The following is a 19,673-nucleotide window of genomic DNA, read 5'->3' as shown; positions in this document are numbered from 1 at the left end:
GAGCTGCGGGGCAGGGCGGGAGCTGCGGTTCAGAGCCCGGGGCAGGGCGGGAGTCGCGGTTCGGAGCGGTTCGGAGCCCAGGGCAGGGCGGGAGGCGCGGGGCAGGGCGGGAGCCGCGGTTCGGAGCCCGGGGGCGCTGGTCCTGTGCCGGTGGCGGCTGAGGTGAAGCGGCTGCGGGTGGCGATGCTGCGGCGGAAGCCGACACGGCTGGAGCTGAAGCTGGACGACATCGAGGAGTTCGAGAGCATCCGGAAGGAGCTGGAGGTGCGAGCGGGGCTGGCGTTGGCCGCTCCAGGGGGTTGGGTTTTCTCCCGCTCCCCTGCCCCGGCCGGGAGTCCCCTGAGGCGGCCGCTTTGCCCCGCAGAGCCGCAAGAAGCATCGGGAGGAGGCGGAGGTGACGGCGGCCGGCGAGGAGGCGGCGGCGGCGGCCATCGGGCTGGGTACCGAGCACAAGAGCCGGGAGCAGATCATCAACGACCGCATCGGCTACAAACCACAGCCCAAGGCCGGCGGCCGCGCCGCTCACTTCGGCACCTTCGAGTTCTAGCGGCGGAGGAGGCCCCGAGGAACGGCTGAGCAGAGACCGGACCCCCCCGGCTGACCGGGGACCGGGCCCCCCCCCCCGGCTGACCGGGAACCGAACCCCCCCCGGCTGACCGGGGACCGGACCCCCCCCGGCTGACCGGGGCTCGGGTCTGGGTACTGGCAGGATGTGCCTTCCCTACCTCGTTTTTTGATGTTTTGTTTTGTTTATTATATTGTTTTAAGTTTGGTTAATGCACCTGGGAATGCCTCTTGGCCAAGTGTTTTGTTTTAAATAAATGTCTTTTTTTGTAATTAAAGAAAAAAAAAAAAAGGAATCATCTCACAAGATAGATGTGAAGACTGTGCAGGCAGGGATGGAATCACCCAGAGAAGGCACTTTCTTCACTTGCACGCACCCTGAAACATTGAGGAGGTGAAATTGCCCCTTTGGCAGGGTCAGCTGGGGAGCTTCTGATGTGGTAGCATTAAGGATGGCACCAGGGAAGGTGTTTGCTTAAACCTTCAGCCCCACAAGCTGCTGCCCCTGTTGAGGAGATGCTGGGGAGCATGATGCACACTGGGCACATGGAACAATATCCCCTGTTTTCTGATTGAGCAGTTTTTCCTTTACACTTTCTGTTCCGTTCAGCCCTGGGAAGCATGTCCCCCTCCCCAAGCTGTCCCCACTCTCACTGGTTTGCCACCCCATGATTGGGTTTCAGGTGGCTGCCAGTGGTGTTTGTTCCTTGCATCAAAAGTCATCAACTATTTCCCTGTAGATGCTGTCCCATAGAAAGCAGGAAACCTGGGGCTGGTTCCTGCCATCTTCCCATTATTTGTATTTTTTAGTGTCTCAGGCAATGCTCCAAAAGCAGACTTGTTAAATTCATTCTCTAAGTGGTTTAGGTGCATCAAAAATTTCAGGTCAGGAAAAATGTACAGAACTTACAACTTGACAGACTGTTAGGAGGCACAGTCTGGCCTCGAGCTGAGCTGCTGTTCCAGTCTGACCCCACAGAACATTCCTGGGGATCACTCTGCTGCTGAGACAGTTCCAGAACACCCCAGGTCCAGCAGGGAAACATCTCAGGAGGTTCCAGTCATACTTCAGTTACCTGGGATAAAAACCCAGCCCATCCCCTCTTTCCTCTGGTACAGATGAACACAACTGCAAGTAAAACTCACCACAGCAGGCAGGGAAGAGTCGTGCAGGGCTGGGGAAGGCCAGGCTGTTCCCTGCCTGCAGGGCTCCTGCTTGTAACACTGGTTACTTACCCTTGGCATCACTTCCTGAAGGCTGCAATAACACCACCAGCCCTGACTGCAGCTGCATCAAAGATTATTCCCAAACCTTCCATCCACCACAGTAAAATGCCATCTATTTTTATTGGTTAATTATATACAGGAGATAGATGATATTCACAGTAACATCAGACAAGCTACCTCCACAAAGAGCAAGAGTAAAACCAAAAAATTACAGTCCACTGTAAACAAAACTAGAAATCCTGCTGGATTTGGTGGGACTGGCTCCAGACAAACTGAAAAGGCACTCAGAGCAAACCAAGAAGCCAGCTGATGAACACAGCCTGATATTTTGTGCACTTCTTCCAAGATGGTAATCCAGAGGCACAGGGTGTGGAAACCAAGTATCAGGGCACAGAGAGAGATGCAGGACATCACATTCTCAGAGTGCTACAGGTGTGCTGACAGATAAATTCCATTTACTCAGCTCATCATTAAAGAGTCCTCCCTCCAAGCACTGCTTCATGCAGATTTAGTATTATCAGGAGAACTTCACACAGAGCCAGCAGAAAGGCTGGGGCTGCACCCACAGCAGTCAGCAGAAGCCATGAGCTGGGTACAGCAAACAGCACCCTGGGCCAGCAACACAGCACCTGGTGGCATCTGGTGAAGCTGGGAGAGGCTGGGACACGGGGAGGTAGGTGACATCTCAGGATTGTCATTTTTAACCAAAAGCTTGGCCAGAGCTGGCAGGGAAACACAGAGTGGGAAGGTCTCTTTCTCAGCTGCATGTCCCTGTGTTGGGGAGTTTGGAAGCAGAGAGGACACAGTTCTCCATCTTCTCTCCTTAACCACCTGCCCTTCAGACCTTCCCTTGCACACCCCAAAGCCCAGCCTGGGCTCCTGTCTCTAACTGAGTGCTGCCCAGGGCTCTCTCAGGCTGCTGGAAGGCACTTGTTAGAACCCTGGGAGACTTCTGCCCAGGTTTCTGCTCCCAGGCAGCACCACTGATCCCCTCTGCACCCTGGAGAGAGCTCTGTGCCTGTTCTGCATCTCCACACTGGCAAGGTCACAGCATCATTATTCAGTCAAAGAGGAGTCATTCAAGTTACAAATCAATTTCATCAGCCCTCACATTTCTCTTGGAAAGTGACTGCAGGCTGCTGTAGTCCTGTCTTTGCTTTGTTCTCTTCCCCAGACCTCTCCTTTCCAGGCACATGGTTGGTTTAGTTTCTAAATCTCAACCAAGGAATGCCCTCTAGAGATATTTTAACCCTTAGTGTCATGAACTCCTTATTTAGCTCTCACCTCATTTATAGAACTAATTTTAGTAAACCCAAGGTTTAGCTCCAGATCCATCCAGGTGCAACTCAACAGGAAGGAACTCTGGGTTCAATGCTTTATGTAAAATCTTTTCCCCCTAAATACACAACTGCCCTGCATCCACTCTGTGTATTGCCATGATTGGGATGTGAAAGCAGCCAGACCCAAATGTTGTCACTTGAAGCTGAGTAAAGCTGCTGGGTACATCAGAAGGTTAACAACACTCATCATGCTTGGAGGGCTTGGAGGACAGACTGATTCAGACCCCTTGAAGCACACGGGTCACATATTTATGTTCAGGTACTCCCTTGCCAGGACATCTGAGTGTGTCTGATGTGCAGCACCAAGTCTTCCTCAGAGGCTGAGTCCTTCTGCAACAGAAGGCATCATTGGCCCCAGAAGCCACAATGCCAGGGAGATCTCCTCCCCTGGCACTATGTACATATTGAAAAAAAAAAAAAAAATTAAAATTAAAATAGCCATTTGCACACATAGGCTCCATTGGCAACTCTGATCTTTAGCTACTGTTCATAAAACCCTCAGAGATGAGCACGTACAATTTAAAAATAAATTTATCTTTTTTAAAAGAATAATTTCTACATTTCTGTCAGCCAACTAATTTCAATCATGGCATAATCTAAAAATAAAGCAAATCCTAGCCAAGAATGGCTACCACGGGACCCTCCAGAGTCAGCCCTGCTGCCAGCCTGCAGCAAGGGGGAGCAGCATTCCCCAGCTCCTCACATCCCTGCACCCCAGCTAGGAACTTGTGGTGAACTCCAGTTGATTAATTTTTTTTTTTTTTTTTTCCTTGGTATTGTTTCTCTTTCAGCTTAGGAATGATCCAGTCCTCGTGATGGCTGCACTTCAAGAGAGCAGTGGGGTGGCTCCTGGGTGGCAGGCAGTGTTAGTGGCAGTGCTCAGTGATATCCACAACAACTGCCTTCTTCCAGCTGAAGAAGAAATAGCCTGTCCCTGCCCCTGCTGCCACAGCTATGCAGAGGTACCCGTTGTAGGTCATGAAGATCAGCATGAGGAAATAACTGACCACGACTTGAATGATGTGCAGAACTGTCTGCAGGAGGTGAGGGAAGCTCAGCATCTGCTGTCTGAGAACACAAAAGCCAAAGAGCAGTCAGCACCCATCAGGATGGATGAGAAAACAGAGACAAGACACATCCCCAAAGAGGAAACTCAGCTCTGAGGCTGACAGGATGGGCATGAAATGGCAGAGAGGGTGACAAAGCAGGCTGGACAGGGACTTCTGCATGCACCTGTCACTTGTAGCTGTGTTTTTCCCCCCAGAAGTGACTGATAACAAAAGAAGCACAATACCTGCTGGGAGTACAACACTTTTAACTGAGAAACAGACCTCTACAACCTTGTTTTACTGCACATTCAATAAGCAGAATGGCTTCTTTTCTGAGTAGAGGCTTTGATTACCTGTCAGCAGAAGGATTTTCAGTATTTACTGTCAAGAGTCACTGGCTATGACACCTAAATTCTGTTCAAGGAAACACATCAAATGTGTTCATTGATGCTCTGGGAAAAAAAACATGGCTTATCTGCCTCCTTGCTGCTTTCCTACTTCTGTCCCCCAAACTAAAGGGTGGCTTCAAGCACAGGTGTCAAGCAGCACCCCAATCTGGACTCTGTGCTTTGCAGAGAGTAGCACTGGCTGCAGCAAGTTTCTGTCCCATCTTTCACATCTGCCAGCTGCTGGGGAAATTCATCTGAGAATGAAGTGCAGTTCTTACCCAACAGTTTTGTGTGTTTCCATCAGGATTGTGCCATTGGGGCCTGGCACTGGCATGGAGTTGTAGCGGATGCTGACCTGGGATTTCCTGAGCAGACACTCCCGGGCAATCTTAAGGCCTTCATAAAACATGGCCAGGAAGAAGACAGCCACAAAAGCACCAGCCATTTCTGGCAAAAGAGGAAACATTATTGGATCTCTGCAGCAGCAAAAGGTGTTTGCTTCAAAACTTGTCAGGAGCTGAGTGATCCGACAACTGCTCAGGCTCTGGCTGAGCACTGTGTGCACACATGGATAAATGGGAATTTAATCCCCACATTAATTGCAATTTCACCCCCAAAGTGAGAGCAGCAATCACTTCTGCTAGCAAGATTGGTGAAATTAGCTATGCAAGCACCTCTCTTTTTCTTTTCTCACCCCATGCCATTTAAAACAGGCTCAAGGCAGTGTGCCTGCACATTCTTGGTAAAAAATAGCAATAATTCCTGAAACATTAATCAGTTACAAACTTTTTTCTTTGGACTGGACCAGACATTTTTACTGACCTCCGGGAGTATTGATTGTAAGTCCAGAAAACAGCAATGGCACATTCTGATAGCTGAAGTGGAAAGTCATTGCCTGCCCAAAACATAAAGAACATCCAGATGAGCCTAAAGAGCTCATCCTGAGATGGAGCTCCCCACATGATTCAGCAAAGGCTTTTGTACTGTGACAAAACTTGGATCATTTCAGTTTGTCACCAGACAGACCTGAAGAAACTCCTCAGTAACTCTGGTGTAGCACACGAGCTAAAAATGCTCCAGGTTCCAAACCCAGTGAGCAGCTCCCCAAGGCAGTGTCCCTGGGCAGAAGGCACTGGGCCTTCTCCTTGCTTCTGGAGCTCCCTTTCTCCTCAGCATCAGAAGCAGCTGAGGACTGGGGATGTCTCTGGAGAGCTCATCCTTACATTGGTAAGGAAATGACATTTATATGGAAAGTAATGGAAAGAGAATGCCAACATTTAGCTGTTTGATGAAGAGCTTCACCAGGAGACTGGTGACAAAACTGGACTGCACGTTCCACCAGCACTACTGAGCTTTGCACTGGGCCATGTTCAGGAGGGGGAAGGCTGCTCTAAGTCTTATCTGTGATACTGTTTGCAATTTAAGTAATTTAAGTTTGCAATGATTCTTGGTTCCTTCATTGGGGCACATGGTTGGCAGGCAAATTTTAACTGAAGGCTTTCAAAATATACTCCTGAGAATATTCTCATTTGAAAGGAAGTGCCCAACTCTCTTCCCTCCCTTCAAAGTTTAACCATGAAGATTAATTCATGTTTCAGTAATCCACAGACTCAAAAGTATTTAGAAAATGGGGAAAAAGCTAAAAAAGCCCCTAGAATTGGCTAAACACAATGACACAGACCCCGGGGTCATCTCCATGGAAACTCTGGCCAGGATCTCTGCAAACCTCAGTGATGCCAGCACTGACAAGTCTGAACTTGTTTAAATCAAAGTCAGCTGGAGCAGCAGGGCACAGGACCACCTAATGCCAAGGTGGCAACGAGCCCTGGTGGCCCTTGGCTCCCCACACCAAGTGTGTACGTGATGGCTCACAGTGCTCACAGACACTGGGCTGGCTGACAGAAAGGTTTTTACAAGACACGACCATTTTGCCACAGGATCTCCAGCTGTGAGGTGTATTTTGGGTTGTGGATCACCTCACACCACTCCTTCACCTCAGAAGAGCCACAATGGGGTCTGCATTTTCACTGGGATGATTTGTGCCTTCTAAAGCCCAGCTTCATTTCTGATTTTGAAGAGCACAGGATGGCAAGTTCCTCTAAATCACAGGTGAGGAAAAGCTCCCTGGTTAGTGATGACTTTTCCACTTACCATCATCATCATGTCAGATCCATGGTCATGTCCTGGGGCTGCTGTTGTGTGCTGATGCTCAGGAGGGTGGGTGGGCAGCAGAGTGGAGCTGTTCATGTGATTGTGAGACATCTTCACTGCAGAGATACTCCAAAAGGCACAGAGAAAAGTGGGACCCTGAAAAACAAACAAACAAACAAAAATAGTTAGAAGCAATTTTCTACACAGAAGGTGGTTTAGAGAGAAGCCCCTGAGCACTCCTGCCTCTGGATACACTTCTGGAGCATCCTTGTGGTCCTGCACTCTGACTACAGTCACACAGCCAAGGGAACAGGACAGGTTGTAGGAGGTGTGTCCCTCCAAGCCCTACAGCATCCTATTGCTGCCCCATCCAAATCATTCTTGCCAGAAAAGCAGCCTCATCAGATTGAGGTAGCACAAGGGGAGGAGTGCTGGGCATAAAGGAACATTTCTTATCTGTAAAAGGAAAAAACCCAAGTATCTTCTTAATTGCAGTCATTTAAGAGGCAAAAGCATCTCAAGCCCCATTTTAAATTGCTGGTAATAAAGGATCAGATTACAATATTTCTTTTAATTGACAGTTATCCATTTTATTGGGAACATGTTTAACAAAGCAATTACATTAGGTGGTACAGGCCCTATTACCAGGCAAAGGTCTGAGACAGCCACAGGCCATCCCAGTTTGTTTCCATGAGCTTTCCACTGTCACAGCTGCCCCTCTAATCACATTACACACAGTGAGAGGAACACTCCAGAGGCTGCCAGTCCAAACCCCTAATCTGGTTACTGCAAATCAGGTATGTCTGGACACCCTGCATTAAAAATCAAAAGTACCCCTCACAGTGAGATGGGGATGTGGCATCTGCACCCCAGCACAGCCTGGGGAGGAGGCATTCTCTAGATATTTACAGAGTATTCACAAAAAACAAGGTCAGGTTTTCACAAGTGACTGCACGTGGATGGGCAGGGGTTTGGTACAAGTCTGGAAGAGTCTGATGCTCACCTGTGCAGCTCCTTCCCACCTGCTATATCAATGCTCCAACACCAAATCCAATCCTTACTGAACTTATCCAACAAAAAAGACAGTGGATGAGATCCTGAAAAGAGTGGGATGGGAAGTGGCACAAGAGGAAATCACCAGGACTGAGCCACTTCAGCTGCCTTTTGTGGGACCAGAGGTTACCAGCAAGGGGATAAATTTCTGTTTACAAGTAAATCCCTTCCAGTGGAACCCCCCAGTCCAATCAGTCTCTGAGGTACAACTAAGGAGGTCCCTACATAAGAAAGGGAAGCAGCAGCAGCAGGTTACTGGCTGTGTATGCACCATTTCAAGCTGCACAGCTGTGGTTTGCTCACACAGACTCCCCAGAGACAAGAGGACAGGCAGGGGGCTGTGTGGCTCATGAGAAGAAGGGTGCTGTTTTTAAAAAGTCTGACCTCATACCTGGAAGAAAAAATTCCACATCCACAAGTCTGTATTGTAGTGAATTCTTTAAATAACTTCACCCTTGTACACAGGCAGCACTTGGGCAGCAGGTATTTTGTCTGAATGGGTGAGTGCTGCCTGCTCCAGATGTTTGCAGAGGGAGGAGGAGAGGCACAGGAGTGGGTTCCTGAGCATGGTCTGGAGAGGAGAGGTGCCCAGGCTGTAACAGGCTCAGGTTGTGAGGGATGTGCAGGCCTGGGGGGCACAGACCCCATGGTGTGCCTGGAGCCCACACTGCCACCAGCAATGCACACACAGGGATTTCCTGTCCTCTGCAGAAATGCACAGGAGAACAGACAGGGTGGGACAGAAGAGAGAATTCTCTCCTGCAGAGAAGCTGCAGCCTTCACTTCACAATCTCTCAAATTTTTATGGGAAACAGCAAGACCCTGAGGTACCCACAGGACTTGTCTTCCTTTCCACCATCACCTTGGGGCAGGAGCAGCCTCAGCACTCTGTTCAGCTGCAGGGTTCTTTCCCTTCCTTCCAGTGCCACCTTGGGAGCCAGGCTGGGGCAGGGAGGTGTGGAGCCAGGGCCAGGATCTGACCCCAAGCAACTGGGAGCTCAGGTTCAGCTTCAGGACTCAGCTTCATGCTCCAGCAGCACTGAACAGAGCACCTCACACAGGGAAAGGAGCCACGTACACAGCTCCAGGGCACAGGGAAGGGGAGGAGAGAGGGATCCTACAGCACTGCCCAACAAAGGGGAAAAAAACCTAGCCCTGGGGAGACACCAAACCCAAAGCAGATCTCTCAAGCAGGTCTCAGCTATGAGGTGGCTGCCAGTATCATAACCCCCACCACAGTTCCCTCATCTGCTGCTTCTGCCCTGGGAACAGTTAATCCAGAATCACAGAATCACAGATAAATAATCCTGCCACTCCATAACAAATCAGAGTTTTCCTGTGGTAAGGAAAACACCCAAGGGAGATACACCTGGTAATGCAGAAACACAGGATGTGAAGAAACAGGATAGGTTATGGGAAGGACCTGCCAAGCTCCCCAAAAGTCCTTTAAAAGGCAGCTCAGCCTGAAACAGAGAGCAAACAGAGCTTCCCTAAAGTCACTTTCCAAACTGAAGCCCCTTCCATATCAGAAGGCTGACAGGGTTAACAACAGAGCCCTAAATCAGTGCCCATCAAAGCAGCAAAACCCTCAGTGCCTCATCTTTCCCTGAAAAAAAAAGCAAAAAATAAAACAAATTCCACTGGCTCTGCCCAAAAGGACCAGAGCCTTAAAAAAACACCTCTTGGGGCTCCATTACAGTAATTATTTGTTCAGCAGAGGCAGTGCTTGCTGCAGTGGCCATGCTGCTGGGGCTGGCTCTGGCAGAAGCCTCCAAACTTCTGTCTCAACCCAGCTGGAATGATTCCAACCTCGGGTCTCTCCACTGAGGCTTTTGGCAGCAAGAACAGGGTCAGGAGGTCCCTCTCTTCTCCTGAAGAAGTGAAAAAAAACCTGTTAAGATTTAGAATGGAAACAAAAGTTCCTGGGAGAACTCCAGGGGAAAATGATTAAAAATAGCAAGTTGGAAACTCAAAGATCTCTTGTTTGCACATCTCAGCCCTCCACAGCACAAAGGAACATTACATAGAAAACACAGAAGGAATGGAAAAGGCACCCAAAAGTTATCAGTGCTCTACTTACAGCAGTCCAGCTGGCAGTCTCTGAGCTCCCCTGGCTCTGAGCTTCTGCTCTCAAGCCTAATTCTTTTTTTTTTTTTTTTTTTCTTTTTCTTTTTTGGAGGTGGGAGGGGAAGCAGGGAGCCTGGAGACACTACAGCACTGTTCCCTGCCTGTGGTCTCCACGGAAAGGTCTGAGGTAGTCATCATGAGACTCAAGCACTGCTTCAAGTTTATTTGATTTCCTGGCAAACCTGACAACTTTAACTGCTTCCTTCCCACAGGGATGGACTTGCTGAGCCTCCTCTGGGACCCCAGGCTTAGTTCCAGAGCTGCTTCAAAGCAGAGGCACAGCCCAGTTCTGTCTGGTGATACTGCAGGAGTACCCAGCCAGGGTACTCTTGGGTCTGTATGAACATTTTAAAGATAGGAGGAACAAGTAATGCAACATAATGGGTTTTACAGACACACAGAGCTGTTCTCCAATGCCAAAACTCCCTTCAGAGCTCTCCCAAGAAGCTTCAGACACCTCAGGCTGGAACTCAGAGACAGCAGGAGGGGCTGTGCTGTGCAGGGACTCCTCTGAACTGCACACCTCGGGTTTTCCCTTGCACAGCTCCTGAAAAAGGAGCTCTAGGAGCTATATTAAGATTCTAAGCTATGTTTGCAAGGTCAGAGCAGAACTGTGTGGCTGTGGTCACCACCACAGGGACCCAACCAAAGGCCTGTACCTCTCAGAAGTTTAAGGCTTCCTAAAAGCTCAACCCACTGGAAGGGGTTGGAATAAAAAGCAGGAAAGATAAGGAACAGCTCAGGAGAGGAGCTCTGATGCATTTTGAGGTTGTCAGGCTGCCTTGCTTTGCTTTTCCTGCGTTTTGTTCACGACCAGAGAAGCCCTGAAAAGTGATTCAAGCCAGATGAGAGGAGTTTAGCAGAAAGACACAAACTGTGTGCCAGAGGAGACACAGAGGAGACTCCCTTGCCACCTGTAAGAAGATGGGATACAGCCAAGCTATTTCTACATAAACAGAGGCTCCAGTCCTTCAGAAGCTTCAGCAGGAAGGCAGCAGGTACTCTGGAGGATGTCCAGCTTGAGATGCAGAGGGAGTGGAGAGCCCTGGGCAAAAAAAGAGCTGAGCAGGGCTACAGACAACATCTGGTGTTCAGCTTCAGAAGGGGATGGTGTCTGGGACATGCAGAGATGGAAGCAGTGATCTGGGACAGTAAAATCATCACAGAACCATAGAATGGCAGAGAGGTTGGAAGGGACCTTAGACATAACCCACTCCAACCCCCCTGCCATGGGCAGGGACACCTCTCATCCAGACAAGGATGCTCAGAGCCTCATCCAACCTGGGCTTGGGGTCATTTTGCTGTTTTTTCACACAGATCTGAGCTGCAAACCTCTATCCTTCCTTCAGGGCTCTGCCTGCCACTGTTTCCTTATTTTATTCTTACCAAATCCTTGTTTCTTTCCCACATTATACACTGGTACCAATACACATTTGTCCCTCTCATCATCATAGGGCTGCTCTGGCCCCAGGAGAAAGGCTGCACACGTCTGGACACTTGTGTGGAAACAGCAAAAAAATGAAAAATCAGTCCCATTTCAGACTGGGGATTCCAATTGAGATGCTGGCTCACACAGGCAGCTTCCTAGAGTTGCACAACACTACTTGGCAGCTTGGCACCGTTATGTGTATTAATAAAATTTTAATTAAAATGAAGATAAGTTCATAAGGTACCAGCATCAGCTCAACCTTTGAGGTTCTCTCCTTTCTTTGAACACTCAGCTCCACAACTAAAGCCAAGCTGGGTGCATTCCCTCAGCACAATCACCAGGACCAGAGGAGGGGGCAGAGCTCTTCCTCTCAGCATGGCTTCAATCACATCCCTTTGATGGAGTTTGTTTTCATAGCAAACTTGTCTGGTCACCTTCTGTTGGAGACCCTGCTTGATCTGCTTCCCTAGGAGAGGAAGGTCATTCCTAATCTTCCAGTTTCTGCAGACTCCCCAGGAAATCTCTAAATCTTTGAACAAGAAAAAAAAAACAACAAAAACCCAAAAAAACAACAGAGAACAGGCTGTTCTTCACAGGACAATGCACTGAACTTCATGAGGCAGGGGACCATGTCATTACTAACAGCCCCAATGAAGCAAAAGGCAGCAGAAAACAATCCTGCACAGCACAAAACCTGAGCCTGGAAACACTGGAGGAAAGGCTGAGAAATGCCAACACCAGTGTGGATCCAGAGCTGACACCAACGTGTTTCCATCAGCTCCCAGGAAGCATCTACACAAGAACTTCTTCAGCACTCCCTGTACATGCCAGAGACTCCTGCAGCAGTTCCCCCAGGACCACATCCCTGTTCCTCAGATGCTCCAGAGGATGGCACAGCAACACAGTGACATGTCCCTGTGTCACCAACAGCAGCCAGGGAGGAGAAACCTCAGGGCCTCCCTTCCCCCCAGGGACCAGTTGTGTTTAAGCACAGATAAAGCAGAATGGCTGGAATCCCAGTGGCTTAGCAGGGATTTGGGGATGCCAGAACAGCTGAGAGCAACCTGCTTATTCTGCACAAGGCTGGGTCAGAAATTACCTGAGGACCTCCTGGCTAAAAACCCACATTGTGCTCACTGGGCAGCTGAAGAAACCTGCACAAGCCTCCTTCTTCCCAGCAGAGAGAAAGAGGAGAGCAGTAGGGAAGAGGAGACAAAAAGCAGTTCCACGTGATCTGTATTTTCCAAGATTACACAACTGCTTGAACAAACAGACACTTCCTTATCCTCAGCAGCAGTTTCTGCAGAGATGTTGCACAACTGAGCAGAGGAACAGTGATCAGATGTGATCCATATGGCCAGAGAGCTGGAAACATCCTAAAGTCTCATCATATGCTGGGGAGTGAGGGGGACAGGCCTGAGCCTTACAATACTCTCCAAAAACTTCCTAATTTAAAAAAAATAATAATAATGTTTGAACTATCTAAGTCAACCTCTGCTTCTGTAGAAAACCCAGGTATAGTGAAGAATTTCTCTTCCTATTTTATAAGCCCTAACTAAGAACAGCTTCCAGCATGCAACACCTACAACAGACTTTTTTTTTTTTTCTTTTTTTTTTTTTTTTAATGACAGGAAAATGTAAATCTTTTGCTCACAAGGTTCCCCACCATGCTCACTAATTCATCACCCAGACTCCAGTGCTGGTACAACGAGATGGAGCCAGCCCATGTCTCACTAGAAGTGTCTCTGTCCCAAGGGCATTCCGTGGCCACATGCAGAAGTATCCCATTTATCAGGAATGTCAGGATGTGAGGCAGGGAACTGCCTGCAAGTTACCACCCAACACACCATGGCTGGGTGGTTTGCAGAAGTGGGAAGGACACAGAGCAGGCTGAGCACTATGAACAGCTCTCACCAGACCAAATTAAAGCAGTGCCTTCTAGCCTTAGGCCCTGGTAAGATTGTAAAATAATTCTCAGGAGACACAAAATGAAAGCAGGAGTCAGCATTCCCGAGTCAGCAAAGGTCTCCTTGGCTGCACAACTGCCATGTGAGTCAGTGTGTTCCACAAGTGCATTCCCTGCCCTGCCATACAGGTGCCAGATTGCAGATGCTATCTAGCAACTCCATAAATACCTTTGTCTCATGCAGATAAAACTAATGCTGAGGGCAACAAAATGGATGGCATTGGCTTGGTACAGGCCTCATAAAAGGGACCCTTAAGTCCATCAGCACAATGATTCAGAAGACTCCCAGCAGATTCCCAGATCTCACCCCACTTGCCCTCGTTCCACACCTCCCCACAGGAGGGTTTCCAGTTCTGTGTCACACAAGAGTTGAGGTTTAGAAGCCCTACTGAGACCCTCCAGCCCAGCTCTGAGCTCAGGCAGGCTCAGCCCACTCAGCACCCTAAAACCTCTGGAGAATGATGAGTGCACAGGTCAGGGGCTTGGCAGTTCTTGCAGAGATGGCAAGGAGCTGCTCTGTGCTGTGGAGAGCAAGGCCACTGCTGATGGACCCAGCCACAGGCCCTGTAGCTGAATTAGAAAGGTTCTGTCCTTGGACTCCCAGTGACCTCAGCCAATGCCCAAGGCACTGCAGTGGTAACAAAGATTAGGGTTATGTATCAGCTGGTAACAACCTCCATCCACATTCACACCAACCTGTGTATGAGGAAAAAAAGCCCATTTTTACCCTTCGGCTGTTTTTCAACATCATAACCAGGCTTAGCCCAGAACAGGCACCATTTGTACCAGTTCTGCTCTGGCTTTTTGGTGTGTTTTGAGAATCTGGACAAGAAGAAAACCACTCTCAGAACTTCTTGTTAATTTTTAGGAATCCATTCCACACACACGATACGAGCTGTATTGGTTTAAGTAACTCTCACATGTTTTTCTGTGTCCAGCACTGCCACACACACATAACACAGAAACACCTTCACTGCTCATGAGCTTCCACCACACATGAAAGCTTCCTTGATCAATCCCAGGAGCACATTGCAACCCCTTTCTTTTCATGTTTAAGTGGTTGCTTGCCTACAATTACCCTGCAGGTGTGTGTCCATGTGCAGACTCAGGATTTTAAGGTGGCCACTCAGGACTTCAAGGTGGCCACTTAACCATTCACCTTCCCTGGAGCTGTCACGTTCCAGCTCGTGGCAGATGTTGCTGCAACAGCCACACGGGACTGATGTCAGCTCCTGTGGGAACACAATGGGGCTTGGGATTCCTACTCTGGAGCTTCAGAGTCACCTTTTGCATGTCAGCTTTTCACCAAAGGCCTCATAGTTTGCAAGACTGACTTTGCAAGCAGGGAGATGAATGCCTCTCCGTTTCATTTTGTGTCACCACTGATGACTCCCTCAAAACAAAAGCTTGTTCTGCCACAGCCAAGGATGAAATTCTTTTGTGCTTCAGTTGTTTGAGAAGCCTCAAGCTCTTCCTGAGCAAAATGCAAAACCTGATGCATCAGCAAAACCCATTCCATTGTTTTTAATGAAGCCCAGGAATGTTTCAGCAGGTTAAGACCAAAATATCCAGCACCAGAGGCACTCTCCCACTCTTGCTCCATGAGCTCAGATAAGAGGAAGAGGATGGAAGAGACATCCAAATGTAAGAGTGCAGAGAACAAATTCATAGCTCTACTCCCTGAACAATGCACATCTACTTTTTCACTTTTGAAAACACACAAACACAGTCCCACCTTCACCCTCTGGCAACTCAGCAAGCTCTGCAGTATCAGGAGGAGAGGAAGGGCAATCAAAGCAAGGCTTTCCCTGGGAACAGACTTGCCTTTGGAAGAGCCTTGGCCTCATGACACTCTCCTGACAGGATCATCTTCCAGGGAATGGAAAACTAGAACAAACTGTAAGCAACATTTTTTTCATTTTAGTTAGGACAATAAACTACTACAAAGAAAAAGCTTTGAAAGCTGCTTCTTCCATCCAGCTTTCAAACCCTGGGACTGCCACAGAGCTGTTAATCCAAAGCAGAAATGATTCAGAGCTGAAAACCCCTGAGCACTTACTGTCCCAGAGACAGGTTTTCCATCTACTGCCTCCAGGAGAGCAGCCTTCTCCAAACAGGCACCAATGCTGAGATGGATCAAAGTTTGTAAACTTTCAAGTAATGCTGACAGGCAGAACCCATATCATGATTGATAGCAGAGCTAATCATTAACCACTGCTCAGATTTAGCTATGAGCACTTTTACTCCACTTTAAGCCCATTTATTGCCCAGCCTGTTTCAAACAGATCCATGACTTGCAAGATGGTCAGTGGGAAATGCACTCAGCTTCTCTGAGCTGTGCAAAGGAGGGGTAAGGGCTGAAGCAGCAGGGACTGCAGCTCCATTCCACTCAGGGTGAACCCATCCCTCACAAAATGTCAGCAACCCCCATTGTTACAGCCAAAGATTCCATGTGACCCAAATAAATATTTACTGCTCAGACTACACAGCCCACTGGGGACTTCAGGACCAGGCCATGGGCTGGGATGCTCACCTAAAGCTCCCAGGTAGCAGCAAAAGTAACTGGAGTTTTCCTCATGAGATGCTCCATCACTTGAAAAAATTCAGTCTGTGAGCCAGAGCTACCACAGGCTGCTGAATTAGCTCAGAGGAACATTAGAGTCAGCAGATAATATGCATGTGCAACCTTTTCAACAGATTACAAATAACATCCACATCTGTTATGCAGCAGTGATTGTGGGATTTTCTACTATTACAACTGTGTGAGGTGAAAGAGCAAAAAGAAAATTTTAAAATATTTTCCACCAATTGTCCTGGCTGGCAATCACAGTTGTTCAAATGCCACCAGAGACCAACAGGACTCCTGCAGGTATCAACTGGTTAGACAGAGGGAAAAAAAGACAATGGGAAAGCCATGTTAGGAAGAGGACATTAAAGATGGTAAAAACAGGAAAGGAGAAAAAGGAGGTGTTTCATCACCTCGTTCTAGACAGGCATCTAAACCAAAAAAAGTCTAATTCCAGGGCCAACAAATGAGAGGTTTTAGAAAGTTAATTTGTAGTGCAGCAAATAGGAGTTTAATTTACTTACAATAACCAGCCTCATATTCCCTGAATTGGCAGATTCCAGCTTTCAGCTGAAAAAAAGGTTAATGGAAAAAACCACTGGTCTCAAGTCCCTTGGGGCTTGATTGGGAACATTTCCAGCAAATTAGATTGAAACAAAAGGCAATGCAGTAGATTAACCAAGATTGGATCTCCCATAGAAAAACAACATCAACTAGCTGGAGTCTTTTTAATCCTTCCCTAAGAAAAAATTGCCAAGACTCCCAGAGATTTCCTGGAGAAGTTAACACTGGCAGTCTGCTGCAGCTCAACTTCACAGAATTCCAATGCAGATTATTGCAACCACCAGGTGACCTCCAGCCAAGGGTGGAGAAGGTCTCCAGGAGGGAGGAATTCTTCCTGTTGGGTTGAGAGGTCTTCACAGCAAATATAGACACCAGAAAGGAAAGGAGAAAGTATTACGTTTGGGTGCAAAGAACAAAAAGTTTTGTCTTCTCCCTGGCCTGAAGTCTGACTGGAGAACAAAAGAGCTGAAAGGAAGCTCCTGAGGGCCCTGTCTGGGATTCACCCTGTGAACACAGATCTTCTGATCCTTTGAAGAGCAGTATCCTTAACACCTTCCCTTCTCAAGAATCAAGCTTTTGTTCAGAAATAGAATGCCTCACTAATCCCAAAACTGAAGTTACACTGTGGAGGGGTGAGGGAAGAACACAAACTTCTTTGCTAAAAGAGGAAAAAAAAAACAAAACAAACCACAAACCTTGTTGTCCTCACACCACTTGGAAGTGGAGGTGGCAGGGGCTATGCCTTAAAAAAGCAAAGATGTAAAACTGACATGGAAAGCTTGTCCAATTCCTCCCCTCTTCTGAGAGAAATTATTCTAGTCCTCAGCCTAGTTAAAAAGCTGCTCCAGATTAGAAATCCAATACAAAATTAAAATAATTCTCTGTAACTTCCAACAAGCAACAAAATCTCTGTAGAAAGCAGTCATGCAAAATTTCTTACTTCTTAATAGGAAGTTGTGTGGGAGCCTGCAACTCCTGCTACTTTTATTTTTTCTCATTCTTTTTTTTTTTTCCTCAGTGGAAAGGAAGCAGTGAAAGCAGCAAAAAGCTGCTTGCAGCAAAACTGTTTTGTGTTCATAGCAAAAAGCCCCACTTGAGGTTTGCCTGGTGCAGCAGGGCAGTCCCAGGCTCCCCAGCACACCCACAGGTAAGAAGCCAGCATGCATTTGATGTGCAACATTCACACAGTTATTTCCAGTGCCCCCTTTTTTAATGAAGGATGGGAAAAAAAGCAATGCATGACCCAAAGCTTGGTGAATGCCTGAGGAAATATTACATCATGGATTATATGAACTGGGGTCATTAAACTGAACACTAACTTATGCTGTAAGATCACATATTGTTACTCATAAAAAAGACTGTGAGAGCTTTATTTACCTCAGGCTCAAGCAGTTAAGATCAAACAGATTAAAAGTGAATTTAATAAATACTTGTGAAGAGAGCTGAATCTACATGTGCAGAAAATGCTGTACTGAAGCCTTCTGAAGCTTGAAACTCAAGCACAAGCTGAACAATTGGGCTGTGACTGAGAACATTGGGACCACAAACCCACTGCAGACTCAAACACAGGTGAGGAAGATGAGCAATGCTAAAATAAAATTAAATTGCTTAAGACAGGGCTGAGATGTGATGCTTACAGTGGGTACAGATGTTGTTTTACCTGTACCTCAAAAAAAAAACCCTAAATTCAAATGCAGCAGCAGGACTGAGCCACACAGGTCTGGGCTGTTTGAAAGTATATATTGAATATAACAATATAAATATGTAAGGAAGCAAAGCAGCAAACTATTCCTGCATCTACAGAGCACAAGAATCACATTTCCTATTTGCAGTTCCTGTCCACCTGCCATACCAAGGTAGGGACTACCTGCTCCCCTTGGGAATTTACATCAAATCACTGTAGAACTATCGAGTCTCTGCATTTTTGTAGACTTTTTTTAAAGCAGAAACAGGGCTTGTGATCCTTTCCAGATTTCATTCTACAATAACCACATATTCTGCAATGAAAAAGCTTCTTAATATTCCCCTCAGTCTTTTCCCCTTAGAATTTAACTCACTGACTTCCCAATCACTCTGTATTGTCCCAATAAAAGCTCCAAATTACTGGAAAAAAGTGGAGCAGTACAACAGACCTGGCAACTTCCTGCTCTGGCTCAAGTACCTTAAAAGTAACTCTGATTACAAACTGCTGATCAGTGCCAGAAAACATCCAAAGCCAGGAAGTCATCCAGCCCTTATCACCTCCCCTGCATTCAGTTTTGTTGCATTTCCACATCCCCCGGTTCCCAAGTGCTGAATTCAGAGAGAAGGCAGCGGGTCTCAAAACCCAGCTGGAGACACCAGCTTTCCAAGAAAGGAAAAAAAAAAAAATTAAAATAAATAAAGCTACAAACCAGAGATGTATTTCTCAAGCTACAAAGGTAGAAAACTGCTTACCGAGGGCTGGCTCAGGTGTTTTTAAAGCCAAGAAAGTGTTCAGCACAGCAGCGGTGACCCCTGGGTCAGGTTTGAGAAGCATTTACACGGATGAGAACCAAAACCGGAGCAGCTCAGCGCCCGCCCGGCCCTCGCCTTCCCCCGCACCCGGATCTGCGGGGTGACCGCCGGGCCGGGCGATGAAACCCGCGTCCGGCAAAGCCAAATCCTCCCCTGGAGCGTCCCCGAGGGTCCGGGGCAGGACCGGAGGGCAGGGAGCGGGGGGATGCGCTGAGCAGCACAGGCCGGGGCAGGGTCCCCGCTGTCACCTTGGGACCAAACCCGCTGCCGGGGGCCAGGCCCGGCCAAGCGCTGCTCCGGAAGCCTCTCCCCGCGCCCCGAGGGGCCCCGCTGCCCGGTTGCTTCCCGCAAAAGCTTTCCGTACCTCAGCCCGCCCCTCAAGGCCCCGGGAAGGCCCGGCCGGGGCTGCGGCCCGCTGCCGCCTTAGGCCGCGGGTGCGGGGCTGCGCGTCCCCTCTCGCCCCCCCGCGGTACCCCCGGTGCTGACAACCGAACCGAACCGGACCGGGCCGCCCCCCGCCAACCTCTGCCCGGTCCGGACCCCGCGTCCCGCACCGGGAGGGGATGAGGGGGGGGGGGGGGAACGCGCGGGACCCCTGAGGCGCGGGGGGGGCACGAGGCCCCCTGACCCCGCGCGTCACTCACCGCGCGACCGCCACGAGACCGCTCCTCCGCCCCGCCGGCCCCGCGCACCGAGCCACGCCCCCTCCGGTGAGCCCCGCCCACCTCTGACGTGACGCCCGCAGACCCCGC

At 48.6% G+C, this 19,673-nt stretch overlaps 2 protein-coding genes across 6 annotated transcripts; one reads left to right on the top strand and one right to left on the bottom strand.

Moving 5' to 3' along the window:
* The first annotated feature begins 86 nt into the window (after positions 1–86).
* Positions 87–670, top strand: CDC26 (cell division cycle 26). The gene is made up of 2 exons (XM_071766041.1): positions 87–264; positions 365–670. Exons 1-2 carry the CDS (start codon positions 184–186, stop codon positions 545–547), a joined length of 264 nt encoding a protein of 87 aa, XP_071622142.1. The 5' UTR covers positions 87–183; the 3' UTR covers positions 548–670.
* Positions 671–1,892: 1,222 nt separating this feature from the next.
* SLC31A1 (solute carrier family 31 member 1) lies at positions 1,893–19,649 on the bottom strand. 5 transcript variants are annotated; one of them, XM_071766570.1, is made up of 5 exons: positions 19,566–19,649; positions 6,721–6,876; positions 5,392–5,464; positions 4,848–5,016; positions 1,893–4,199 (listed from the first exon to the last, which is right to left on the bottom strand). In XM_071766570.1, the coding sequence occupies exons 2-5, from the start codon at positions 6,829–6,831 to the stop codon at positions 3,998–4,000; spliced, it is 555 nt and encodes a 184-aa protein (XP_071622671.1). In that variant the 5' UTR covers positions 6,832–6,876; positions 19,566–19,649; the 3' UTR covers positions 1,893–3,997. The 5 variants fall into 5 exon arrangements, with proteins under 5 accessions (XP_071622671.1, XP_071622672.1, XP_071622674.1 ...); XM_071766571.1 differs by lacking the exon at positions 19,566–19,649 and adding an exon at positions 19,286–19,396; XM_071766573.1 differs by lacking the exon at positions 19,566–19,649 and adding an exon at positions 18,862–19,157.
* Positions 19,650–19,673: the final 24 nt, after the last annotated feature.

This window comes from Heliangelus exortis, chromosome 22 (genome assembly GCF_036169615.1).
Source record: "Heliangelus exortis chromosome 22, bHelExo1.hap1, whole genome shotgun sequence".
NCBI classification, from domain to species: domain Eukaryota; kingdom Metazoa; phylum Chordata; class Aves; order Apodiformes; family Trochilidae; genus Heliangelus; species Heliangelus exortis.
The sequence above is the reverse complement of the archived record's forward strand: the minus strand, read 5'-3'. Positions and strand labels throughout refer to the sequence as shown.